Consider the following 26,307-nt stretch of genomic DNA (forward strand, 5'->3'; position numbering starts at 1 on the left):
ACCAGCAATACTTCACAGCCATTTGAAATACGGTTAAAAGCTGGATAAATGGTCATATTGATATGTGTTAGCTAGAAGGTTTTTTTGTCTTATATAAATTGCTACAAATGGTGACATAACTTAATCGGAGTATACTTCAGAGCTAAGTTTTATTTAAAAAAAAATACCCTATTTTTTCATGAATTACCCTGATATAGTTTCAGCTTTCTTTTACTTTTCCAATAATGATGAGTAAAGAGATAATCCCGTCTTTAATACAAACACATTTATTTTCTTAGTTTTCTAGAAGCTTTAAACTTGTAAGGATACTCAAAGCAAATCCAACCTACATTTGGGTATCTGATGACATTAAAGTCAGTCAGAAAAAAGAGCCTAAACTTAAGGCATCACACTATACTAGTTCCCACTAAGAAGAGAAACAAAAAGTAAATCCTCTCTGTGAAAATAACCATTCACTTTACAAACTAAGATGATACATGATCCCATTACTATGTTCAAAGCAACTCTTCATAACAAGTATCATTCCCTGAAGTATACTTTTCTGAGTTAGTGAACTTAATTATACCAACAATATCTTTAAAGTATGCAGGCAATCCTCTGGTTACGAACAAGATCTGTTCCTGTGTCTTCAAGAATCTGAAGGTAAATTGGAACAGGTGCATACAATTCTTATTTAGCCTTACTTCAGTGCAAGAAACAATGATTTAAAAGCTGCATGCAGCAGGTAAAGGTGATTGTGATGAAGAATCTGTTGTGAGTAGGGGTTCAATCGTTTCAAAATCAGGACAAATTTACATAACTTTAAAGGACAAGGAGGAGTTGTCCTTAAGCTAGACATTCCTAACCCAGGGAACTACTTGTATTTACACATTGCTTTGTACTAATTTTCTTCATAAGTACTTTTCAAAGTGAAAGTACTACTAATAGGCTATTCTTGACACCTCATAGTTTCAACATTTAAACAGCAAATTAAAAATGAATTAGGAGTAAATAAGTAATAAGTTGATTTTGCTGATAAGATCAAATTTTACAGATAAGGTGGTAAGTTTACTTTGTACTTAAATAATTCACAAAATTTTAAAACTGCTCATAATCCATGTATTATTGCTATAAAAGGCATAAAATCATGTATTCTTCCTCTCTGCATCTTATAGTACATTCATAAGTATGTCTAACAAGTAATTAACAAGACAAAAATCAACCCAAAATAACCAGTAGATTATTTAGAAATAGTATTCAATTATAAAATAAACTGTAAGAAAAGCTCTACAAATTACTTAAAAATTTGCCAAAACCATAACTGAAGTTCTGTGAACTGAGGAGATCGTGGCCACCTGAAGCAAAAGAGCGTGATAGGGACATCAGGGCCAAAACCCCAGGGAATGAATTTCCTTGGGTAATTGGGTATCTAAAGGTACCCAAAAAAAAAAAAACAAAACCAAACCCAGTGCTGTTGAGTCGATTCCAACTCATAGCAACCCTATAGGACAGAGTAGAACTGCCCCATAGATTTTCCAAAAAGCACCTGGTGGATTCAAACTGCGGACCCCTGGGTTAGCACCTGTAGCAATTAATCACTACACCACTAAGGTTTCTCCAAGCATGTGTAATTAGGAGAGCCGCACACATGCACAGAAAGACCTAAATTCTAAGCTTTCTCCTGGGTGGATCTCCCAGCCCAATGTAAGCCTGGTTAAGGACTGCCTTAGCACAGAGCCAGTCTGCAAAGACTGCAAGAGGTTGTTTTTGCTATTGTTGTTTTCCAGTGGTTTTCTTCAGTTTGTTTCTGCAAAAATGGTTTGGAAAAGTCACCAAGCTGATGGACTATCACAGCCTTGAACAATAAGAGAGGAAAGGAGAAAGGAAGAGAAAGAAACCTAGCAAACCCTGAGGAAGGGGGAGAATCTGAGTTCTAGAACTATCACATCATATGAATTCAAATGTCCCATTTTCAACAAAAAATTCAGAAGACATACAAAGAAACACAGAATAATGGCTTTTTCAAAGGAACAAAATAAACTCACAAAAACCACCTTTTAGGAAGACCAGACATTGGAATAATTAAAAAAAATAATGGTCAAAAATTTTCCAAATCAGACAAAAGATGTGAAATTGCACACATAAGAAGTTCAATGAACCCCAAGTAGGATAAACCTAAGGAGATCCACACAGAAACACATATTATAGTCAAATTATCAACAACCAAATATAGAGAATCTTGAAAGTAGAGAGAGAAAAGTGAACCCTCACATACAAAGACGCTTCAGTAAGATTAAGTGTTGACTTCTTAGGAACCATGGAGGCCATGAAGCAGTAGGGCAGTATATTCAAACTGTCATTCAAGAATCACATACTGTCCTTCAAAACTAAGGATGAAATTAAGACACTTCCAGATAGACAAAAGCTGACTCAGCTGATTATTACCAGGTCAGCCATAAAGAAAATGCTAAAGGGAACCCCTTGTTTGAAATGTGAGGACACAGATAATAATTCAAGAAATATTGTATGAAGAAATAAAGATCAGCAGTAAAGGTAATTTCAAGGACATATATGATGGCCAGTTTTGCTGAGAAATTAGAATGACTCAGCCACGTTTTGCTTCAATGCTTTCCAAGAATTTGTTATGACAATAATGTATGTAAGCAGCCTATGTTCAGTGCAGCATTGCTTACTGACCGCTGTTGCTGTTGTTAGCTGCCACTGAGTCAGCTCTGACTCATAGCTACCCTATGTCCAATAGAAAAAAGTAGTGCCTGGTACTGCACCATCCTAGCAATCATTGATATATTTGAGCCCATTCTTGCACCTGCTGTGTCCATCCATCGGGTTGAAAGTCTTCATCTTTTTTGCTGGCATTCTATTTTAGCAAGCATGATGTCCTTCTCCAGGGACCGGTCCCTTCTGATAACATGTTCACAGATATGAGACAAGTCTTGACATTCTCACTTCTAAGAAACACTCTAGCTATACTTCTTTACAAGACAGATTCGTTTGTTCTTCTGGCAGTCCACGGTATAGTCAACATTCTTCACCAACATCATAATCAGAATGCATCAAATCTTCTTCAGTCTTCCTAATTCATTGTCCAGCTTTCTCATGCACATCAGGTGGCTGAAAATACCATGGCTTGGGTCAGCACACCTTAGCCCTTAAAGTGACATCTTTGCTTCCGACACTTTAAAGAGGTCTTTTGCAGCAGATTTGCCCAATACATTATTTGATTTCTTGACCTCTGCTTTCGTGGTCATTGATAGTGGATCCAAGTAAAATGAAATCCTGACAACTTCAACCTTTTTTCCATTTAACATGATGTTGTTTATTGGTCCAGTTGTGAGGATTTTCATTTTCTTTATGTTGAAATGAAATCCATACTGAAGGCTATAGTCTTTGATCTTTATCAGTAAGTGCTTCAAGTTTTCTTTACTTCCAGCTAGCAAAGTTGTGCCATGGGCAAATCGCAGATTGTTAATGAGTCTCCCTCCAATACTGATGCCCATTCTTTTTCATACAGTCCAGCTTTTCAGATTATTTGCTGGGCAAACAGCCTGGATAAGTATGGTGAAAAGATACAACCCTGACAGACAACTTTCCTGACTTTAACCCAATCAGTATCCCCTTGTTCTAGCCAAAGGTCTCTTGGTCTATGTGCAGGTTCCACGTGAACACAATAAAGTGTTCTGAAATTCCCGTTCTTCATAATGTTATCCGTAATTCATTATGATCTACACAGTCAAATGCCTTTGCATAGCCAATAAAACACAGGTAAACATCTTTCTGGTATTCTCTGCTTTCAGCCAAGGTCCAATCTGACATCAGTAATGAGATCCCTTATTCCATGTCCTTATCTGAATCCAGCCTGAATTTCTGACAGTTCCCTGTTGATATGCTGCTGCAACCATTTCTGAATGATCTTTGGCAAAATTTTACTTGTGTGTGAAATTTTACTTGTGCGTGATATTGATAGTGTTCAATAATTTCTGCATTCTGCTGGATCATGTTTCTTTGGAATGGGTACAAATATGGATGGATCTCTTCCAGTCGGTTGACCAGGTAGCTGTCTTCTAAATTTCTTGGCACAGACAAGTGAGAACCTCCAGTGCTGCATCCTTTTTTTGAAACATCTCAATTGATATCCTGTCAATTCCTGCAGCCTTGTTTTTCACCAATGCCTTGAATGCAGCTTAGACTTCTTCCTTCAGTACCATCAGTTCTTGACCACATGCTATCTCCTGAAATGACTGAACGTCAGCCAATTATTTTTGGTACTGTGACTCTGTGTACTCCTGTCTTCCTTCGTCGTTCAATATTTTGCCCATGACAAAAAATAAATTATAAAAAATATTTTTAAAAAATATTTTGCCCATAGAATTCTTCAAAATTGCAACTCGAGGAAGGTCAAAGAATTGTTGGAGTGTGGGTACTAGAAAGAGTAAGCTGGAAAGACTGGTAGTAGTTGAAGAGTGAAATACTTAAAATGGAAATTATGGGATTTGTTGCAGGTAGGTAATGACAAGGTTCATAACCAAAACTGAAGTATGTTACTGAATCTAAGTAGCCACCATAGGGTATATATTTGTAGACAAAATGAAAATCAACACTAAAGCTACAGCTCTTTGAGAATGTCACAGAGAATATTAAAATAGAAAAAAAAAGATACCAGAAAAACAAAGAGTATTTAACAATATAATACAAAAAGTCACATATAGATTTCCCCAGTTATCTTCACACTGCAAATAATCATCTGTTATAGAAGTCAAGAGACTATCCTCAGGAAGCTTACTTTAATGAGTAAATATATAAATATGTAAAGATAAAGCAACAAGATTAAAAATGGGACCCTGAAAAATAAAAAATACTGCAATCATAGCATGCATACAGTAAAGTGATAGGGTTAGTTTCAGCATTTGGTTCACAAGTAAAATATAAAGAAACATCGCCATCTACTGGGATTTCTCATTTTAAATATTCTCAATTCTTAAAAAATGTGACTATATAGTAAGGTTTCCTTAATTTGGCTAAGAAGATAAACCTAAATATTAAGACAAAATCTAACACATAATCAAAAACTTACATTAAAATTCTGGTCTCAAATCACACCATTTTGACTAAATTCATATGAGGATTTTATTCCAGGTAAAAAATATTCTCAACCACAGAAGAAGAGAGTATGTAATTGAATACATTTTTAAAGTAACTCACAGATATGGTATTCTTGTATGCTGCTGGTATAACCATATATTGCAGAATATCCAAATATTATGATCATGACAACATCTCTGCTATCCAGCTCCATAATGTGTGCTGAATGTCCCTCCACAGCATACTGCTGACCATGCCCCAGAACAGTAGGAGATTTTGTACTCCACGACTGGCTGTGTATGTTGAAAACCCATAATTCATCTGTAACATTGCCATCATTTGTTTCAATTCTGCCTCCATACATAAAGATGTTTTCCTGAAAGTTAAAATATATATATTAATACAAAAAATAGTTACAGAACAAAAACTAATTTTAAACATTAGATTTCAGTAATTGCTCATGGCATGCATAAGGTATAACTCTTATTTGTTAAAAGTCAACAAAGACCACATGAGTATTGATAATTAATACTTTTACATACCAACACGGAAAAAAAATCCATGCTTATAAAAAGTTACCCTAAGATGTATTATTTAAGACATGTATAATACGTACTCAATAACCATATTTTTAATTATTAGTAGGAAAACAACACTGAAACAACGTTGGGAGAATAGAAAGTGAAATAAGCTATTTAAGAACTTACAACCAAGAATAATTTACTCCTCACATACAACAGAAAAATAACAGACTGAGCTGCTGATTAAAGTTACCCAAAGACTGTCATTTCAATCTTTGAATGATCTGAGTCCCTAGTTGTTACATTTGAAGTTTCTGTCAATTTGTAGTGCTTTGTGCTAGTCTTACTTTTGTACTATTTTCACCAATTTCTGTCACCAAAAAGGTAGAACACATTTGTGCATCATGTGCAGTACATTTTTATCACCATTTCTTACGGCTATAAGCAGTACACCTTTGGGAAGTCTTTACAGTATCTATAAATCACGCAAATAATTTCAATCACATATGACTAAAATGAGTGATACATAAATGATATACATCATCACTGTTGATTTCATCTGAGAATAGGAGGGAACGTCCTCAACGTGATAAAGGTTATCTAAGAAAAACCAGGAAGCCCTGATGGCATAGTGGTTAAGTGCTACAGCTCCTAACCAAAAGGATGGCAGTTCAAGCCCACCAGGCACTCCTTGGAAACTCAATGGGGCAGTTCTACTCTGTCCTATAGGGTCGCTATGAGTCAGAATCGACTCGACGGCAGTGGGTTTGGTTTTTTCTTTTTTTTTTTTAAGAAAAGCTCAAAGCTAACATCATACTTAATGGTGAAAGACTGGATGCTTTCCCTCAAGATAAGGAACAAGACAAGGATGTCTACTTTCACTGCTTCTATTCAACATCATATTGGAGGTTCTAGCCAAGGCACTTAGGCAAAAAATAAAATAAAAGGCATCCAGATTGGAAAGAAATGCCTCTTCGTGGATGAATGATCATGTATATAGAAAATCTTCAGAAATTCACACACACAAAAATAAGACCTAATAAGTTCAGCAAAGTTCCTGGATACAAGATCAGTACACAAAAATCAATTGTATTTCTGTACACTTGCAATGAACAATCCAAAAATGAAATTAAGAAACCAATTCTAATTACATAGCATCAAAAAGAATAAAATACATAGGAAGAGATTTAATAAATGTGGAAAACTTATACTCTGAAAATGACAAAACACTGTAGAAATAAATTAAAGAAGATATAAATAAATGAAAAGACATCCCATGTTTATGGCTTGGAAGGCTTCATACTCATAAGGTGATAATACTCCCCAGAGTGATCCACAAAATCAACATGATTCCTATCAGAATCCCAGATGACTTCTAGGCAGAAAATGTCAAACTGATTCTAAAATGCAAACGTAATTTCAAGGAATCCAGAATATTCAGACAAGCTTAAAAAAGAATAAATTTGGAAGAGTCACACTTCCCAATTTCAAAACTTACTACAAAGCAAAAAGTAATTAGGACAGTGGTACTGGTATAAGGACAGATGCATAGAGCAACGGAATATAAATGAAAGTCCAGATATAAATCCATACATCTATAGTTGACTGATTTTCAATAAGAAAGCCAAGACCATCAAATAGGGAAAGACTTGTCTTTTCAACGAACGGTGCTAGGACAACTAGATAGTCATATGCAAAAGAATGAAGTTGAGAACCTTTACCACAAACCACATAAAAAATTAACTCAAAAGGGATCAAAGATCTAAATGTAAGGGACAAAACTATGAAATACAAAACACTTTTAAAAAATAGAGGTACATTTTCATTTACCTTGAATTTGGCAATGAATTCTTAGACTCTTAGACATGGCAACAAAAGTACAATCAGCAAAGGAAAATATAAAAACACTGAACTTCATCAAAATGAAAAACTTTTGTCTTTTGTGCTTTAAAGGGCATCATCAAGTAAGTGAAATGAAAATCCTCAGAATGGGAGAAAACATTTGCAAATCCTACATCTGATAAGGGGCTTGTATCTAGAATACACACAAAAAAAATCTTAAAACTCAATAACGAAAAGACAAATAACGTGATGTAAAAATGGGCAAAGGATCTGAATAGACGCTTCTCCAAAGAAGATATACAAAGGGTCAAGAAACACATGAAAAGATTCTCAACATCATTAGTCATTAGGTAAACACAAAGCAAAACCACAGTGAGACACCACTTCGCACCTGCTACGATGGCTATAATCAAAGAGTCAGATAATAACAAATGTTGACATGGATGTGAAAAGAACAGAACTCTCAATGTGGCTTAAAATGCAAAATGGTGCAGTCACACTGAACAATACTCTGGCAATTTCTAAAAAAGTTAAACACAGAGTTACCATTTGACCTAGCAATTCCACTCCTAGGTGTATACCCAAAAGAAATAAAAACACACATCCACACAAAAACTTGTACAATATGAATGCTCATAGCAGCATAATTCATAACAGCTAAAAGTGAAAACAATCCAAATATCTATCATCTGATAAATAAACAAAATGCAGTATGTCCATACAACAGAATATTATTCAGCCATAAAAAAGGAATGAAGTACTGATACATGCTATAACATGGATAAACCTTAAAACATTTTGCTAAGTGAAAGAAGTCACAAAAGATCATATACTGTATGATTCAATCCATACGAAATATCCAGAATATAAAAATCAATACAGACAAAAGGTAGATTAGTGACTGCTTAGGGTTGGGGATAAGGGAGCTGGGGAGATGACAGACACCTAAAGTGTACAGGGTTTCCTTTTGGGGTCATAAAAATCTTCTAAAGTGGATTTTGGTGATGGTTGCACAACTCTGTGACTATACTAAAGAACACTGAATTGTATACTTTAAATGAATGAATTGCATAGTATGTGAATTATATCTCAATAAAGCTGTTACAAAAAAGAACAAAATGCAAAAAAGCAAAACTAAAAGACAAAGACAACACATATATATTATTTATACACATACATACACACACACACATATGAAGGAGAGAGAATTAAATTTTTATTTTAGTTTTAAAACATGCATATGCATTTAAAAAAAAAAAAGAAGTGGTAGCACCATGGTCATTTTTATTTTGTTCTTTTTACTGTCCCTGTATTTTCCAGATCTTTTCAAATATGCACAAAATACACAAAAATCTGATTTGAAAGGCCTAACCACAAATTACATTCATATTTTTTATTAAAAATATTTCTTGATTCAAAATATTCAAATGATAACTTCATGAATCCCACACACACATAAAAGTAACTACGTAAAATGTAACCAATGTCCATACCTGATATAAAGCAAGAGAGTGTCCATATCTCTGGAGAGGTCCCCTTGAAAGACTTCCTACATTCCATATACTGCTTTCTAAATTGTAACTAAAAGCAAGAAAAGAAAATAACTGTATGAGCTAAGATTCATTGTCAGCTCTTTAATTTGCATGTGTTTTTCTTCAATATGTATCCAAGTATTCATTAAATTCAATAACAATTTTAACTAATAAACTCATAATCTCATGTACCATATTAGAAATTCTTAAAAAGGCTCATTCAAGATATACCTAATCGAAACTAGGATTCAATGACCTAAATGTATAATATACATTAACTTGACTAGGACATTATTACTAGAATTAATTTGTTCAATTACCTTTAATCATTTCAACCAACTGATTAACCTAAACGATAGTGAGCTGTTCTGCATTTTTAAACAAAAAAAAAGTCAATTTTTTCTTCTTGGAAAGAGATAAAAATTTTCTCCATTTGTATAATAGCCATTTCCTTTATGTATTCTACACACATATATTTTATACTGTTAGCTTAGCACTACATAAACTAAGCATATATTTCTTGTATATAAATACAGCCTATCAACTGATAACTCTTTTAAGATTGTGCAAAGTAAATCCAGTAGTATAAAAAGTTCTGTAAAAACTCATCAGACATGGAAGGGACTGGACAATGGGTTGGAGAGAGATGCTGAGGAAGAGTGAGCTACTTGTATCAGGTGGACACTTGAGACTGTGTTGGCATCTCCTGTCTGGAGGGGAGATGGGAGGGTAGAGAGGGTTAGAAACTGGCAAAACGGTCACGAAAGGAGAGACTGGGAGGACGGAGCGGGCTGACTCATTAGGCGGAGAGTAAGTGGGAGTATGGAGTAAGGTGTACATAAGCTTATATGTGACAGACTGACTTGATTTGTAAACTTTCACTTAAAGCACAATAAAAATTATTTTTAAAAAAAAGTTCTGTAAAAATAAGGTACTTAAAAAAATTAAAAATTTAAAAAAGGTACTACTGGATTACAGAATACAAAAAGGAAATTAATATTTGTTCCCCTCTTGTAAAAGCATAATATGAAGACAGAAGTTTCAAATGCTTATCTAACAGAATTCCAGTTTAGTTGTCATCATCATACTCAACACTCAAATCTCCTCAACTTGCCAGAACATACAAGAGAGAGCACCCAGCCAAGAAATGACTGGGGCCCTGTTGTAAGGGAAGAACCTCACTATCGTTAACTTCCCTTTCCCTCCTCCATCTCAACAGGAAAGAGAAGAAAGTTACTCTTTATAAAAAAAGGTAAGGGTTACCAAAAGTTGATCTCAGCATTATGTTTAACTTACTGCCTCCTCTGAGCTATTAGATATGTGTAATACAACGAGGAAATATAATCAATCAGAACACAGTCTACAGACTCGTACCACTACATCTACCCATACAACCAGTATCTGCACCCAACACACTGCTTTCCACTAAATTACCATAAATCATCAGGGGTCAGTAAACTATTTCTATAAAGAGCCAAACAGTAAATATTTTAAGCACTGCAGGCGACAGTGGTCTCTCATATTCTTCTTTGCTCTTTTTTACAACCCTATAAAAATTTAAAAACCATTCCTACCTCCCTGACCTGGGCTCCTAGCGCACAGCTGGCTGATTCCTGCTATAAATGAACATTCGCGTCCCTTATGCACTAGAGCTCATAACATTCCAGCAGCTCTCCCATCTCTTCCCTGTATCACCAATTTTTCTCATACTAGATCATTCCCTTACCCATACAGATATGGTGTCAGACTGGCCATGTTAAAAAAAGAAAAACTTCTCTTGACCTCACTCCTGCTCAAATTACCACCCCATTCTTTATTATCCCCAGTTTGTGCATCCTCTCTTAAACTAACTCCAGTCAGGCCTTTAACCCCACCACTCCAGAAAAAATGCCTTTGTCAAGGTCAACTTCCTTATGCTAAATCCATGGCTACTTTTCAGTGCTCATTTTACCTGATTTGGTGAATCACTAGCATTTAACATTGTTAATCACTTCTTACTCTTTATATACTCTCTTCCCTTTACTCTTTATATACTCTCTTCCCTTGCCTTCTAAGACATGACACTCTTGATTTTCCTCTCACCAGTCACTCCTTTCAATCTCCTTTGCCGTCTTCTCTTCTCCCCAGCCTCTTCGGGATAAAACGCCTCAGCCTCATTTCTTGGTCCTCTTTTCTACCTACAGCACATTGCCTTGATAATCTCATCCTAATTTACCTCCTTGTTTCTATTCTTCCTTTTAACCCCCAGTCTACTCTCAACACAGTAGCCATAGTGACTCTTCTAAAATCAAGACAAAGCATACTCAAAACCCTCCCATGATTCCCCAAAGATCTACAATGCCCTATACCATCTGTCCCCCTCCCCCATTACCCTTTTAATTTCATGCTTCCCTTGCATGTATTCCATGCCAATCACATAGGTCTCTTTGTTGATTCTTGAACACTACAGGTAGCTCCTACCTTAAAGCCTTTGTCTCTGTATCCAGGAAACTGCACTGCCAGCTCCCTTACCTCCTTTCTGTCTACACTCGGTTTTCACCTTCTCCCTGAAGCGTACTTTAATCAGTACATTTGAAATACAAACTCCTTCCTCTTTGGCACTCTGATCTGCTTACCCCTACTATACATCTAATTTATCATTTATCTATCACAGATATATACACACATACAGGCACACACATACATATGTGCATATATATATAATTTACTTATTTACTGTATTTTTTCATTGCCTGTGTTTCCTCACTCACTCTACAAACACAGGGACATTTGTTATGACTGCTGATATATCCAAAACCAAACCCACTGCCATTGAGTCGATTCTGACTTAGAGCTATCCTATAGGACAGAGTAGAATTGCCCCACAGGGTTTCCAAGTAGCAGCTGGTGGATTCGAACTGCCAGCCTCCTGGTTAGCAGCCACAGCTCTTAACTACTGCACTGTCAGAGATATATCCAAAGCACTCAGAAAACTTAAACTAAGTGCTCAAAAACAGTCAGGTAAGCTCATGAATACGTATTTATTTTCACTAATGCCAATATATACATTCTGAAAAACATTCTCTCTAATGTAACAGATAGATACTAACACAGAACTTCTATATTATTTACTGAATGACTTTGTCTTGAAATGTAACATCTACACCCAGTTAAATTCTACATAGAATACAAATCAAGCTATGACTGACACTATCACTTCTAAAAGCTGTTTATATATCCCTACTTACAATTGAACTACATTCAGAATGGTGAAAATACAATATTCTCTATCCTGTGGAAACAGTTATGAAAGTTATTTCTGATCTGATTTTGATAATAACCCCACAAACCTCAGAGCTTATTACAAATCTTTACAAACACCCTAACCAAAAAACCAGGTTTCAGACAAAAATTAATCTGGTTCAAGTGGAAAATATGCAAGTTTAGGAGAATATTAAACAATATTCCTCACTTAACTTCTAATGTTATTCAACTTGCACAGAACACAAATTTTCTTCCGTGTTTTCATGACAATTTTGTTCTTTGTCTTCAGAACTCAAGTTTGCAAGCATCACAATTTAATTCCAAGTTCTATTTTACTTTCATAGGCTTTTAATTTTTTTTAATCAGTTGGTTTCCTTTTTGTTTCTACATTAAAATCGCATTATTTATTCATGTTCTTCTCACATCTTTACATTTTATCCCACCAACTCCTCTTTTCAATTCTTCCTATTATATTTTTACTATCTATCTATATATTTTGTTGTTGCTGTTACAGAATTCTAGTTAACTTACTCCCTGCCTCCCTCAAGAATTCATGTTATTTTATTTAATTTCACAGATTAATTGCAGTCATTTTTCAATTACAGCTTTAAAGCAATCTCCTCTTACATCCGGTAAGAATTCCTTAAATCCCCAAAATTAAAAGGGCTAATATATTCAGTGAGCATGGTTACCAGATAAAATATAGGAAGCCCAGTTAAATCTGAATTGCAGGTAAACAACAAATAATTCTTTAGGATTTAAGTATGGTCCATTGATATCTGGGACAAAACAAAAGCATTCCATGGGACCTACTTACACTAAAGAATTATTTGTTTACCTGAAATTCAAATTTAGCTGGGCGTCTTATACATTTACTTGTTAAATCTGGCAGCCCTGGGTATACACCATTGTGGTATACTCTCCAATGCCAGTCTGACTGGTTGATGCCCACGTCACACCAGTTACCACACGTTTATCCCTATAAACAACATTGATGAACACACGATTCTATGTCCTTTTATTCTGTTGTTGAATGGTCCATAAAATAATCCCCTGGAAAAAATTCAGATAAAGCTCCTATCACCCAATCCTACAGAGGACAATATCTACTGACCCAAAAGTAAATAAAAGATCTCTTTTCTAAATATTGGCACTCCTCTCCCAATACATGCTTTTAAAGAACGTACAAAATAAAAGTTCAGGAGAAATAAAATTTACAGAACTGGAAGTATTTTTATAAGAGACTATACTTCATTCTGAAAAAATAAGAAGTGGCAGGATTCACAATGCCTGACAAAGGCATGACCACCCTTTCTTTAAAGTTAATAGTTTCTCATTCAGATTAAAAGCAGTCTATAGAGGTACTGAAGTTTCTATACACAAAAAAAATCCCTGAATGTACAACGGCAAATAACTATAGACTTATTAAGCTCACATATTCCAAAATAACCTCCATGTAGCAAATAAATACTACCACAAGAATAATTATTTATAAGTTTGAACAGCAATAAAGCAAGACATTTATGATAGGTCTTATTACCAAAAAAAAAAAAAACTCAGTTTATAAAAAGATTGTGAAAATCTGAAAAATATTACTTACTTCAAGACCATTTGAAATGAACTGTAGTTAAAAGTATATCCGCCAATCACCCACATAAATTTCCCATGTAAAACTGCTTTATGTGAAGCCCGACCTACAGAAGGACTGAAGGGTTTCACATTTGGCAGAATCCAGTAAGACTCAGTAGAAGGAACATTCAAGGAACAATCAGGACCTATTTTAAAAAGAATCAACACACTGCATTAAGCAAAGACCTCATATTATAAAAACAATATATGGATTAAGAGAATTTAATAATCCATTAATAAAAGTAATGTTCCTGAAACACACAACAAATGGCCTTAAATATAATTTATTTCAAAAAATTCTAACAGCAAATGTAATGCCTACAGAGAAAAAAGAATCACATTCAATCAGACTTGAATACGTTCAAATATCACAATGTGAAAGAATTTGTTTAAACAACATAAAATTTTAGATTTACATTAAATTTTAGAAAGTAAAATAACATACTCAAATTCCGCTTCTGTCTCCTCCTAGCAGTATAACCTATGACCTCGGGAAAGTCTGTTGACCTCTCTCATCATCAAGCCTTCATGTATAAAGTGTAAATCACAACCTACCCTCTAAGGGTTGTTATGAATATTTGATTTTTAAAAGACAGTAGAAATGAAAGCATTTGTAAATTATAAACTTAAAAAATAAAGATTACTTTTTTTTTTCAACTCAGGGGTTGGCCAACAATTTGGTCTATGAGCCAGATCTGGCCCGCTACTTTTAATTTTTTTTTGTAAATAAAGTTTTACTGGAACACAGTCATCATCATTCATTTAAGTATCTTCTATGGCTGCTTCTGCACAACAACAGCAGAGATGAGTAGTTGCAACTGACACCATATGGCCTGCAGAGTCAAAAATATTTACTATCCTATGCTTTACAGAAAGCTTGCCAACCCTGATTTAACTGAAGAAAAATGTGACCATATGGACATTGTATATAAGCAATACATCTATTGGTATAAATTGCAGATCTTATCTTCTTAAAAAAGAAACGTAGACTTATTTTAAATCATATAAATCAGGGATAATAAAGCAAATAGAATAAAATGTTAATAACAAATTAATCTGGGTAAAGGGCATGGGGGTATTCTTTGTAGTACTCTTACTCTTGTAACTTTTCTATAAATTTGAAACTATTCCCAAATAGAAAGTTAAAAACAAACAGACCATTCCCTAAAGGCACAGAGTTGGAAGCAGTCAGGCAGTATCTGGCTGCATATGTGACTAGGGATTTTGAGATGGGAAGATTACCTGGGATTATCCAGGCAGGACCTAAAAGTGATCACCAGTATCCTTACATGAAGGATGGAGGGGGAAAACTGACTACAGAAGAAGGCGGCAATGTGACCACTGAAGCAAGATGCTGTGCTGCTGGCTTTGAGGATGGAGGAAGGGACAGGGGGCCAAGGCATCAGGGAATACGGCTCTAGAAGCTGGAATATCAAGAAAACAAATGCTCCCAGAGCCTCCGGAGAAAACACGGCCCTGCCAACACCTGGTTTTCGGCTCAGCGAAACTGATTTTAGACTTCTGACATCCAGAACTGGAAGAAAATAAACGGGTGTTGTTTTAAACCACCAAGTGTGCGGTAATTTGTTATAGCATTCATAAGGAACTAGAAAAAACAGAATTCCAGATATTAAAAAAAAAAAAAACTCTATTCTGTTATTTAAAATACCTAATTTTCCAACAAAAAGAAGAAAAGCAGTCAAAAATCTTCCTATCTTTGTTGCTAACATATTTTGTATAAATTCTGTAAATTATTAGAAGGATTGGTCTACAGCCCAACTCTATAGACTGCCTATATTTTACCATAAATTAGTAAGTTTATAAGCAGAATGACAAGAGTTATGAATATTAACTTAATGTTTTCAGCAAAATTCAATTTTCTAATTTGGAACTTTCTGCATCTTGCAATCAAAATGATTAAAAACATAAATTAATAAACAAATAATTTGAAACTCAAATAACTATAAAAGACTACTTTATACATACATGGGCATACCCATCCACTAAAAATCTAATATTGGCATCTCTAGTGAAGACCATTCAAGACTCCCTTTTTATAAAAATATGGCCGTCAAAAACCTACCATTTCATAACCTGGCCCCTCATGCAAAATCTCTGCATAACTTCTCTTAATCAGTATCAGTATCTCCTCAAAGCAGCAGATCTCAGCTGTTTTGAAAAGGATGTAATCAGTGAGTTCACATTACAGTGGTTTTTCATAAAGATTTAATATTCTGCTTTTTCCACGGGTAGTTTAATAATCCAAAGAGCATATATGAATTTCTAATGCTGTAACTTTAGGCATTAGTAACAGGCTGCTGGGAGTCAGAGTAAAAAACACTGTTATATAATCATACAAAGTATAATTATACTCTGATCCCTCCCAGATTTGTATCTCCAATCTCACAATCTCTCTTAAATTCCAGGCTCAAATTTAGTCTACCTACCTGACATTTCCACTTGAGCATCTAATCATTACCTCATACTTAACATATCCAAAACTAAAATTGTGATTTTTTTCCCTCTCAAACCTACTCTTTGACCAGTTTTAACCATCTCAGTAAATAGCACCTCCATTAACCCAGTTACTGGGGGCAAAAACCTTGACGCCATTCTTGAGTTCTCTCTTTCTTCCACATCCTACATTCAATCCATCAACAAATCCTAGACTGACAGTCATTACGTAAACAGGGATACAGCCTTTCCAGTTGCTAAAATATGGAAATGCTTCAATGACAGTTGGTAAGCAGATGTTGCCTCACTAGTACCCCCACTTCGCTTTCCAGCTCCACTGACCTCTTCCCTGAGATAGTTCAGACCTCCTCACATTCCATGACTAAAGGGGCAATATCTGGCACAGCATGATTCATCAAGGATCCTGCTCCAGTCCTAAGGCCAGCATCCATTTTGATTGTTGGTGACTGAGTGTCTGTGTCTCACCAGTTATGAACATTTTTTAATTCTATCATTCCTACAAGACTCCAACCATTAAAAATACCTTCCTAAGCAACCAAGGTGCCCATCAACACATGAATGGATAAATTATGGTACATTCACACAATGGAATACTACACATTGATAAAGAACAATGATGAATCTGTGAAACATTTCATGACATGGAGGAATCTGGAAGGCATTATGCTGAGTGAAATTGGTCAGCTGCAAAAGAACAAATACTGTATGAGACCACTATTATAAGAACTCAAGAAATAGTTTAAACAGAGCACAACCAAATTAAACCAAAAGCAAAGAAGTTTCCTGAATAAACTGAATGCTTCAAAGGCCAGCATAGCAGGGGCAGGGGTTTGGGCACCACAGTTTCAGGGGACATCTAGGTCAATTGGCATAATAAAATCTATTAAGAAAACATTCTGCATCCCACTTTGGGGAGTGGCGTCTGGGGTCTTAAACGCTACCAAGCGGCCATCTAAGATGCATCAATTGGTCTCAACCCACCTGGAGCAAAGGAGAATGAAGAACACCAAAGACCCAAGGTAATTATGAGCCCAAGAGACAGAAAGAGCCACATAAACCAGAGATTATATCAGCCTAAAACCAGAAGAACTAGATGGTGCCCAGTTATAACTGATGACTTCCCTGACAGGGAACACAACAGAGAACCCCTGAAGGGGCAGGAGAACAGTGGGATGCAGACATCAAATTCTCATAAAAAGACCAGACTTAATGGTCTGACTGAAACTAGAAGGACCCCAGAGGTCATGGTCCCCAGACCTTCTGTTAGCCAAAGACAGGAACCATTTCCAAACCAACTCTTCAGAGAGGGATTGGACTGGACTATGGGATAGAAGACGATACTGGTGAGGAATGAGCTTCTTGGATCAAGTAGATACATGAGACTATGTGGGCAGCTCCTGTCTGGAGGGGAGATGAGGAGGCAAAGGGGGACAGAACCTGGCTGAATGGACAGAGAAATAGAGAGTGGAGAGAAGGATTATACTGTCTCATTAGGGGGTAAGCAACTAAGAGTATATAGCAAGGTGTATATAAATTTTTGTATGAGACTGATGTGATTTGTAAACTTTCACTTAAAGCACGATAAAAATTAAAAAAAAAAAAAAAAACCTTCCTAATTCCTTCCTCTACCACTACCATCCTAGTCCCACTCACCATCCACTCTCCCCTGGACTATTGCCATAGTCTCCCAACTGGTCTCTTTATTTCCATTCTTGCTCCCTTTCCACCACGTTCAACTGTCCACAATGTAACCAGAATGATTAATAATGTAAGTAAGCTCCTATCACTTCCCTACTCAAAATTCTTCAATGATTTCTCACCACACTTAAAATCAAAATCCTTAACATGGCCTACAACCCCTGCATGACTGACCTCAGTATACAGTTACTGAATCAATGAACAAACAAGATGACGAGTGAAAGAAACTTAGAGCTTTAAAGGAGTAAAAGAATGAAATATGCAGTTAAACCTAGCTTTCCTTCTTACTAGCTGTGAAACCTGGGAGAAGTTCGTGGACTTCTCTAAGCTTCAATTTAATCATTAAGATTATACTAAAAGAACACAGGAGTTTGTGAAGATAGAATGAGAATGTATGTGAAATCATTAATATTTCATACATGACAAGTCCTTTATAATAGGAGCATTATTGTTATTATGCCAACCCTCTTCATTTCATGTACATACAAGGAAACTAAGTACAACTAGGTCTAGAAGCAGAAGTACAGGCCAGAAGAAAAAATAAAATTGCAAGTAAAAAATTTCTATAATCACAGGTAAATCCAATTTGAGAAATAATTACAAATAACAAATCCTAGGATAAAGATAGTACTACAGAGTTCTGAAAGTTTTTCTAAAGCAATTCCAGAACCACTTTCTTTCTTCCTTTGCAAAGTATTATAATTATTCTGCATTGGAAACTTTTTCTTAAAGGAATGTATTTCTGATTTTACAATGTAAATCAGTACAAAAAAAAGTTATCTGCTTTACACAAAATTTACAAACTAACTTTCTTTCCATAAAAGAGGATAAACATTTAAAGTCTTCAGCTGAGGGAAAGAGCACTTCCCCTAAGGTCCCTCAATTTACGAATAGACCTCTGTACTAATTTCTGATGCTGTTAGAAAAACTGTAATTGCTATGTACAAAGATGCAGAATAGAAAAGCTGGCAGAAATTTTATCTCCCCTAACAACTGGGCAGATGAATTGTTCCTTCTACTGACTAATATTTCAACAGCCGGCTTTGATTTTTAAGAACATGAATTTTCCTGAGTGGAGTTTCTTGGTATCATGTCTAAAATGTAAAAACATTCATAAAATAAAGGGGGGGAGAGGGCAATCATACCAGATCAGTCAAATAAGGAATTTGGGGGAGAAATAAATTAGTCTTTACCCAGGAATTTTTTTTTATACAATTTTGGCTTATACCTTTAATTCATATCTAATCTACACTCTCATGAGAAAAGTTTATGTTACTACTGAAGTGAAACAGGTTTAAAAGGCCTAGTGTATTTATTTTCTTCTTGTAGCTCTCAGCTGAAAATATTAATAAATATTGTTAACTTTGAACTAGATTAAACGCAGATTGTTAAGCTGCATTTCTGTATATAACTCTATCACTGCAGGTATCACTTTTGGTATTTTAAATAAATGCAATAAAGGGAAGAACTAAAACCTCTAATAGTATCCCTAGGATAGCATATCCGTTAGGTTTCTGTGAGGGTAAGCCAAATAAACTAATTTTGCTAACTTAAGAAAAAATGTGAATTTGTTGAAAAAATATGGGAAAATTCAGAGAATTTTAAAAATGAGGGTAAAAAATCAGGATTGGAATAGCCAGGCACCTGGATTTATCATCCCAATAAGACTACCTCAATGAGTGGAAGGCAATTTCCCAGAAAGAAATTGGATTGCTGATATAAAAAGGAAATACATGCTGGGGAGGGAGATTTTAAGAGAGATATACGTAGCTTACTGTAATGGTTGAAGAAATAGTCTTATTAATATGTGTACTGAAGCTCAAATACTCCAATAAAACACAAAACAAGACAATATGATTGCAAGTATCCTATCTTTTCAATGTTAATATTTGAATAACCTGACTTTGTTATAATACAATGGCCAAAGTATAGTGTTTTCTAAGCCATAAAACCAATCTCCAAAGGCCAGGTTTCAATTTTAATGTATTTTAAATGTCCAAAGCTGTTCTCTCAATGTGATGGCTAATTTTATATATCAGCTTGGCTAGACTATTTAATCAAACACTAATCTAGGTGTTGCTATGAAGGTCTTTTGTAGATGTGGTTAAGATCTATAATCTGTTGACTTTAAGTAACAGTGGGCCTCAAGACTGCAGTGTCAACTCCTGCGGAGTTTCTAGCCTCACAGCCTGCCCTACAGATTTCATGCTTACCAGCCCCCACAATCATGTGAGACAACTCTGTAAAACACACACACATGTGTGTATATATATGCGTGTCCTAGCAGTTCTGTTTCTTTGACTTATACAGGCCAGTATTTTCATTTTATAAAACAATGAGTTGGCTGAGTGGTAATCATTACATTAGATGTGTTCTAAGAATATTTGGTTCTCAGTTTAGATCAATGACGCTATCATAACATGGAAAGGAGCTGCCCTTTTCTTAACAAACATCAGTGGTTTCCGCTTATTATTTTTGAGCTGTGGAAACATTAAAGCAAAGTTTACATGGAATCTTAATACGTAAAATATCACAAAGTGGTGATGAAGGTATTGAAGAGCCACTTCTCCTCCATCCTACCCCACTACTGAGCCCATTATATAGCTCTTGAGTCACACATTTTCAAAACTACCAATACCAACAAAATATGTGTTTAGAAAAGACTCATTTAAAAAATGTTAAGGATCTATTTTTGGAATAATTATGGCCCTCAAAATTATACTTCATCTAAAACAATGAAAGTATGTTGTTAGGTGCCATCGAGTAGATTTTGACTCATCGCAACCCCATGTAACAGAGCAGAATTGCACCATAGGGTTTTCTAGGCTGTAATCTTTATGGAAGCAGACTGCCAGGTGGGCCACTAGATGGGTTCAAACCACCAACCTTTTGATTAGCAGCCAAGCACTTAACCGTTTGCACCATCGGGGATCCTTAATGAAAGCATACAAATCAACATTTCTTTTAGGCACAATAATCAACCTGTCACACATTTTAGATTGGTAAAGGTATAATGCTTACAGAATATCTTTAATAGTATGCCTGATATTTAAATATTGTTCATAAATTCAAATTTTTACCTATTAATAAAATATATTAAATCTGCTTACAAAGGGAAGAAACTACCATACCAAAACCTACTACAAAGTGTCTACTTATTAAGAAGGAAACTGTTATGGTAATATCAATCTTTTAAACGAATACTACCTTATATTTGCACAAAAAAGCAGTTTATTGTTAGTTGCCTGTTGAGTCGGCTCAGACTCACAGCGACTTTAGGTATAACAAAAGGAAAGGTTGCCTGGTCGGTCTATTCTCAAATTCAAACCCAACAAAACAACCAGCTGTAAACATTAAATGATGCAGGAAGCATCAAAAGAAGATGGAAGGAATACACAGAGTCACTATACCAAAAACAACTGGTCGACATTCAACCATTTCAGGAGGTAGCATACGATCAGGAACAGACGATACTGAAGGAATAAGTCCAGGCTGTACTGAAGGCAATGGCAAAAAACAACACTCCAGGAACTGACAGAATACCCACTGAGATGTTTCAAAAAACAGATGCAGGGCTGGAAGTGCTCACTCATCTATGCCAAGAAATTTGGAATACAGCTACCTGGCCAACCAACTGGAAGAGACCCATATTTATGCCTATTTCCGAGAAGGTGATTCAACCGAACGCAGACATTATCTAACAATATCATTAATATCACGCGCAAGTAAAATTTTGCTGAAGATCATTCAAAAGCAGCTGTAGCAGCGTATCAACAGGGAAAAAAAAAAACCAAACCCATTGCCATCAGGTCAATTCCTACTCAAAGCGACCCTATAGGACAGAGTAGAACTGCCCCATAGAGTTTTCAAGGAGCACCTCATAGATTCGAACTGCAGCCATAGCACTTAACCACTATGCCACCAGGAATTCCATTGACAGGGATCTGCCAGAAATTGAAACCAAATTCAGAGGAAAGTGTAACCAGGAACATCATAGCCAATGTCAGGTGGATCCTGGCTGAAAGCGGAGAATACCAGACGGCTGTTTACCTATGTTTTATTGACTATGCAAAGGCATTCAACTCTGTGGATCATAACAAATAATGGGTAACATTGCAAAGAATGGGAATTCCAGAACATTTAATTGTGCTCATGGGAAACCTGTACATAGATCAAGAAGCAGTCATTCAAACAGAACGAGGGGATACTTCTTAAAGTCAGGAAAAGTGTGCGTCAGGGTTATATCCTTTCACCATACCTATTCAATCTGTATGCTGAGCAAATAATTCGAGAATTTGGACTACAGGAAGAATGGGGCATCAGATTGGAGGAAGACTCATTAACAACCTGTGATATGCAGACGACACAACTTTACCTGCTGAAAGTGAAGAAGACTTGAAGCACCTACTGCGAAGATCAAAGACTACAGCCTTCAGTGTGGATTTCACCTCAACATAATCAAAAATCCTCACAACTTGGCTGGGTCGAGATGGCGGACTAGGTAGACGCTACCTCGGATCCCTCTTGCAACAAAGACTCGGAAAAACAGGTGAATCGATCACATACATAACAATCTACAAACCCTGAACAACAAACACAGATTTAGAGATGGAGAACGAACAAATACGGGGAAGCAGTGACTGTTTTCGGAGCCTGGAGCCAGTGTCCCAGTAAGCGGATTTTCTGGAAAAACAAGTTTCCCAGGTCTGCTATCTCTGCTTATTCAAAAGAGCCCTAACTGACCCACAACAGAGAACTGAGGGCTGAAGCTCCTCCTAGACCACCTAGCCTCTTGCCTTAGGGGTCTAAGGAGGGTGACATCTACCAATCAGTAGAGGTACTTGCATTGGGGGCCTAAGGTACAGCTGCAGTGCCCTCCCACCAAGGTGCTATAGGAATAGAGACACACCTACCTCACTGATACTTGGGGGAACCCTGTCAGCATCCTGCCCCCCCTAGAGGGTGAACCCCAGCTGCTAATAGAATCTGATGCACACAACTATCACCACTACTTCTCGAGGTGGATAGGTGCTGGGTGCAACACACACTTGATGCACACAGATTCTACTCAACAATAGTGAATAGACTCAGGCATATATATCTGGCAACAGCCCAAACCTGCTGGTCATAAGTAAGTCAAGGGCTACAACAAACAAGACAGCACAATCTAGTAGCCCATCCACGTATATTGAAAGAAAACAAAACAAGATAAGACTCAGTGAGCAATTACAGAATAAATCATTATTTTTTTTTTTTATATCTTAGTGATGGCTCAGAGACAGCAGTCGATATCAAACCACATAAAGAAGCAGACCATGACAGCTTCTACAACCCCCCAAACAAAAGAATCAAAATCTTTCCCAAATGAAGATACAATCCTGGAATTATCAGATACAGAATATAAAAAACTAATTTACAGAATGCTTAAAGACATCAGAAACGACATAAGGCAAACTGGAGAAAAAGCCATGGAACACACTGATAAAACAGTTGAAGAACTCAAAAAGATTATTCAAGAACATAGTGGAAAAATTAATAAGTTGCAAGAATCCATAGAGAGATAGCATGTGGAAATCCAAAAGATTAACAATAAAATGACAGAATTAGACAACGCAATACGAAGTCGGAGGAGCAGACTCAAGCAATTAGAATGCAGACTGGGAAATCTGGAGGACCAGGGAATTAACACCAACATAGCTGAAAAAAAATCAGATAAAAGAATTAAAAAAAATGAAGAAACCCTAAGAATCATGTGGGACTCTATCAAGAAGGATAACTTGCGTCTGATTGGTGTCCCAGAACAGGGAGGGGGGACAGAAAACACAGAGAAAATAGTTGAAGATCTGCTGACAGAAAACTTCCCTGACATCATGAAAGACGAAAGGATATCTATCCAAGATGCTCATCGAACCCCATTTAAGATTGATCCAAAAAGAAAAACACCAAGACATATTATCATCAAACTGGCCAAAACCAAAGATAAACAGAAAATTTTAAAAGCAGCCAGGGAGAAAAGAAAGGTCTACTTCAAGGGAGAATCAATAAGAATAAGTTCAGACTACTCAGCAGAAACCATGCAGGCAAGAAGGGAATGGGACGACGTATACAGAGCACTGAAGGAGAAAAACTGCCAACCAAGGATCATATATCCAGCAAAACTCTCTCTGAAATATGAAGGAGAAATTAAGATATTTACAGATAAACACAAGTTTAGAGAATTTGCAAAAACCAAATCAAGGCTACAAGAAATACTAAAGGATATTGTTGGGTCAGAAAACCAATAATATCAGATACCAGCACAACACAAGGTCACAAAACAGAACGTCCTGATATCAACTCAAATAGGGAAAGCACAAACACAAATTAAGATTAATTACAAAAAAAAAAATGCTCATAACAGGGAATCATTGAAGTCAATATGCAAAAGATCACAATAATCAAAAACAGGGACTAAATACAGGTGGCATAGAACTGCCATATGGAGAATGATACAAGGCAATATAGACCAATACAAGTTAGGTTTTTACTTAGAAAAATAGGGGTAAATATTAAGGCAACCACAAAGAGGTATAACAACTCCAGAACTCAAGATAAAAGCCAAGAAAAACATAACAACTCAACAAACATAAAGTCAAACACCACGAAAATGAGGATCTCACAATCTACTAAGAAAAACGTCTCAGCACAAAAAAGTATGTGGAAAAATGAAATGGCCAACAACACACATAAAAAGGCATCAAAATGACAACACTAAACACTTATTTATCTATAATTACGCTGAATGTAAATGGACTAAATGCACCAATAAAGAGACAGAGAGTCTCGGACTCGATAAAGAAACACGATCCATCTATATGCTGCCTACAAGAGACACACCTTAGACTTAGAGACACAAACAAACTAAAACTCAAAGGATGGAAAAAAATATATCAAGCAAACAATAAGCAAAAAAGAAGAGGAGTAGCAATATTAATTTCTGACAAAATAGACTTTAGACTTAAATCCACCACAAAGGATAAAGAAGGACACTATATAATGATAAAAGGGACAATTGATCAGGAAGACATAACCATATTAAATATTTATGCACCCAATGACAGGGCTGCAAGATACATAAATCAAATTTCAACAGAACTGAAAAGTGAGATAGACACCTCCACAATTATAGTAGGAGACTTCAGCACACCACTTTCGGAGAAGGACAGGACATCCAGTAAGAAGCTCAACAGAGACACGGAAGACCTACTTAAAACAATCAACCAACTTGACCTCATTGACTTATACAGAACTCTCCACCCAACTGCTGCAAAGTATAAACTTTTTTTTCTAGCGCACATGGAACATTCTCTAGAATAGACCACATATTAGGTCATAAAACAAATCTTTGCAGAGTCCAAAACATCGAAATATTACAAAGCATCTTCTCAGACCACAAGGCAATGAAACTAGAAATCAATAACAGAAAAACTAGGGAAAAGAAATCAAATACTTGGAAACTGAACAATACCCTCCTGAAAAAAGACTGGGTTATAGAAGACATCAAGGAGGGAATAAGGAAATTCACAGAATGCAACGAGAATGAAAATACTTCCTATCAAAACCTCTGGGACACAGCAAAAGCAGTGCTCAGAGGCCAATTTATATCGATAAATGCACACATACAAAAAGAAGAAAGACCCAAAATCAGAGAACTGTCCCGACAACTTGAACAAATAGAAACTGAGCAACAAAAGAACCCATCAGGCACCAGAAGAAAACAAATAATAAAAATTAGAGCTGAACGAAATGAATTAGAGAACAGAAAAACAATTGAAAGAATTAACAAAGCCAAAAGCTGGTTCTTTGAAAAAATTAACAAAATTGATAAACCATTGGCTAGACTGACTAAAGAAATACAGGAAAGGAAACAAATAATCCGAATAAGAAACTAGAAGGGCCACATCACAACAGACCCAACTGAAATTAAAAGAATCATATCAGATTACTACGAAAAATTGTACTCTAACAAATTTGCAAACCTAGAAGAAATGGATGAATTCTTGGAAAAACACTAACTATCTAAACTAACACATTCAGAAGTAGAACAACTAAATAGACCCATAAGAAAAAAAAAGATCGAAATGGTAATCAAAAAACTCCCAACAAAAAAAAGCCCTGGCCCGGACGGCTTCACTGCAGAGTTCTATCAAACTTTCAGAGAAGAGTTAACACCACTACTACTAAAGGTATTTCAAAGCATAGAAAATGACGGAATACTACCCAACCCATTTTATGAAGCCACCATCTCC

The 26,307-nt window shown here is 35.9% G+C and overlaps 1 protein-coding gene across 2 annotated transcripts in view; it reads right to left on the minus strand.

The window, feature by feature from the left end:
- ATRNL1 (attractin like 1) overlaps positions 1 to 26,307 on the minus strand; it is a 697,793-nt gene that overhangs the window by 614,598 nt on the left and 56,888 nt on the right. For both annotated transcript variants that reach the window (XM_023546681.2, XM_003409111.4), the window contains 3 exons: positions 13,818 to 13,992; positions 8,936 to 9,023; positions 5,200 to 5,455 (listed from right to left, as the gene is read on the minus strand). In XM_023546681.2, the coding sequence (XP_023402449.2) occupies positions 5,200 to 5,455; positions 8,936 to 9,023; positions 13,818 to 13,992 (519 nt within the window). The remainder of the gene's footprint in view (positions 1 to 5,199; positions 5,456 to 8,935; positions 9,024 to 13,817; positions 13,993 to 26,307) is intronic.

Source organism: Loxodonta africana, chromosome 16 (assembly GCF_030014295.1).
Source record: "Loxodonta africana isolate mLoxAfr1 chromosome 16, mLoxAfr1.hap2, whole genome shotgun sequence".
Taxonomy (NCBI): domain Eukaryota; kingdom Metazoa; phylum Chordata; class Mammalia; order Proboscidea; family Elephantidae; genus Loxodonta; species Loxodonta africana.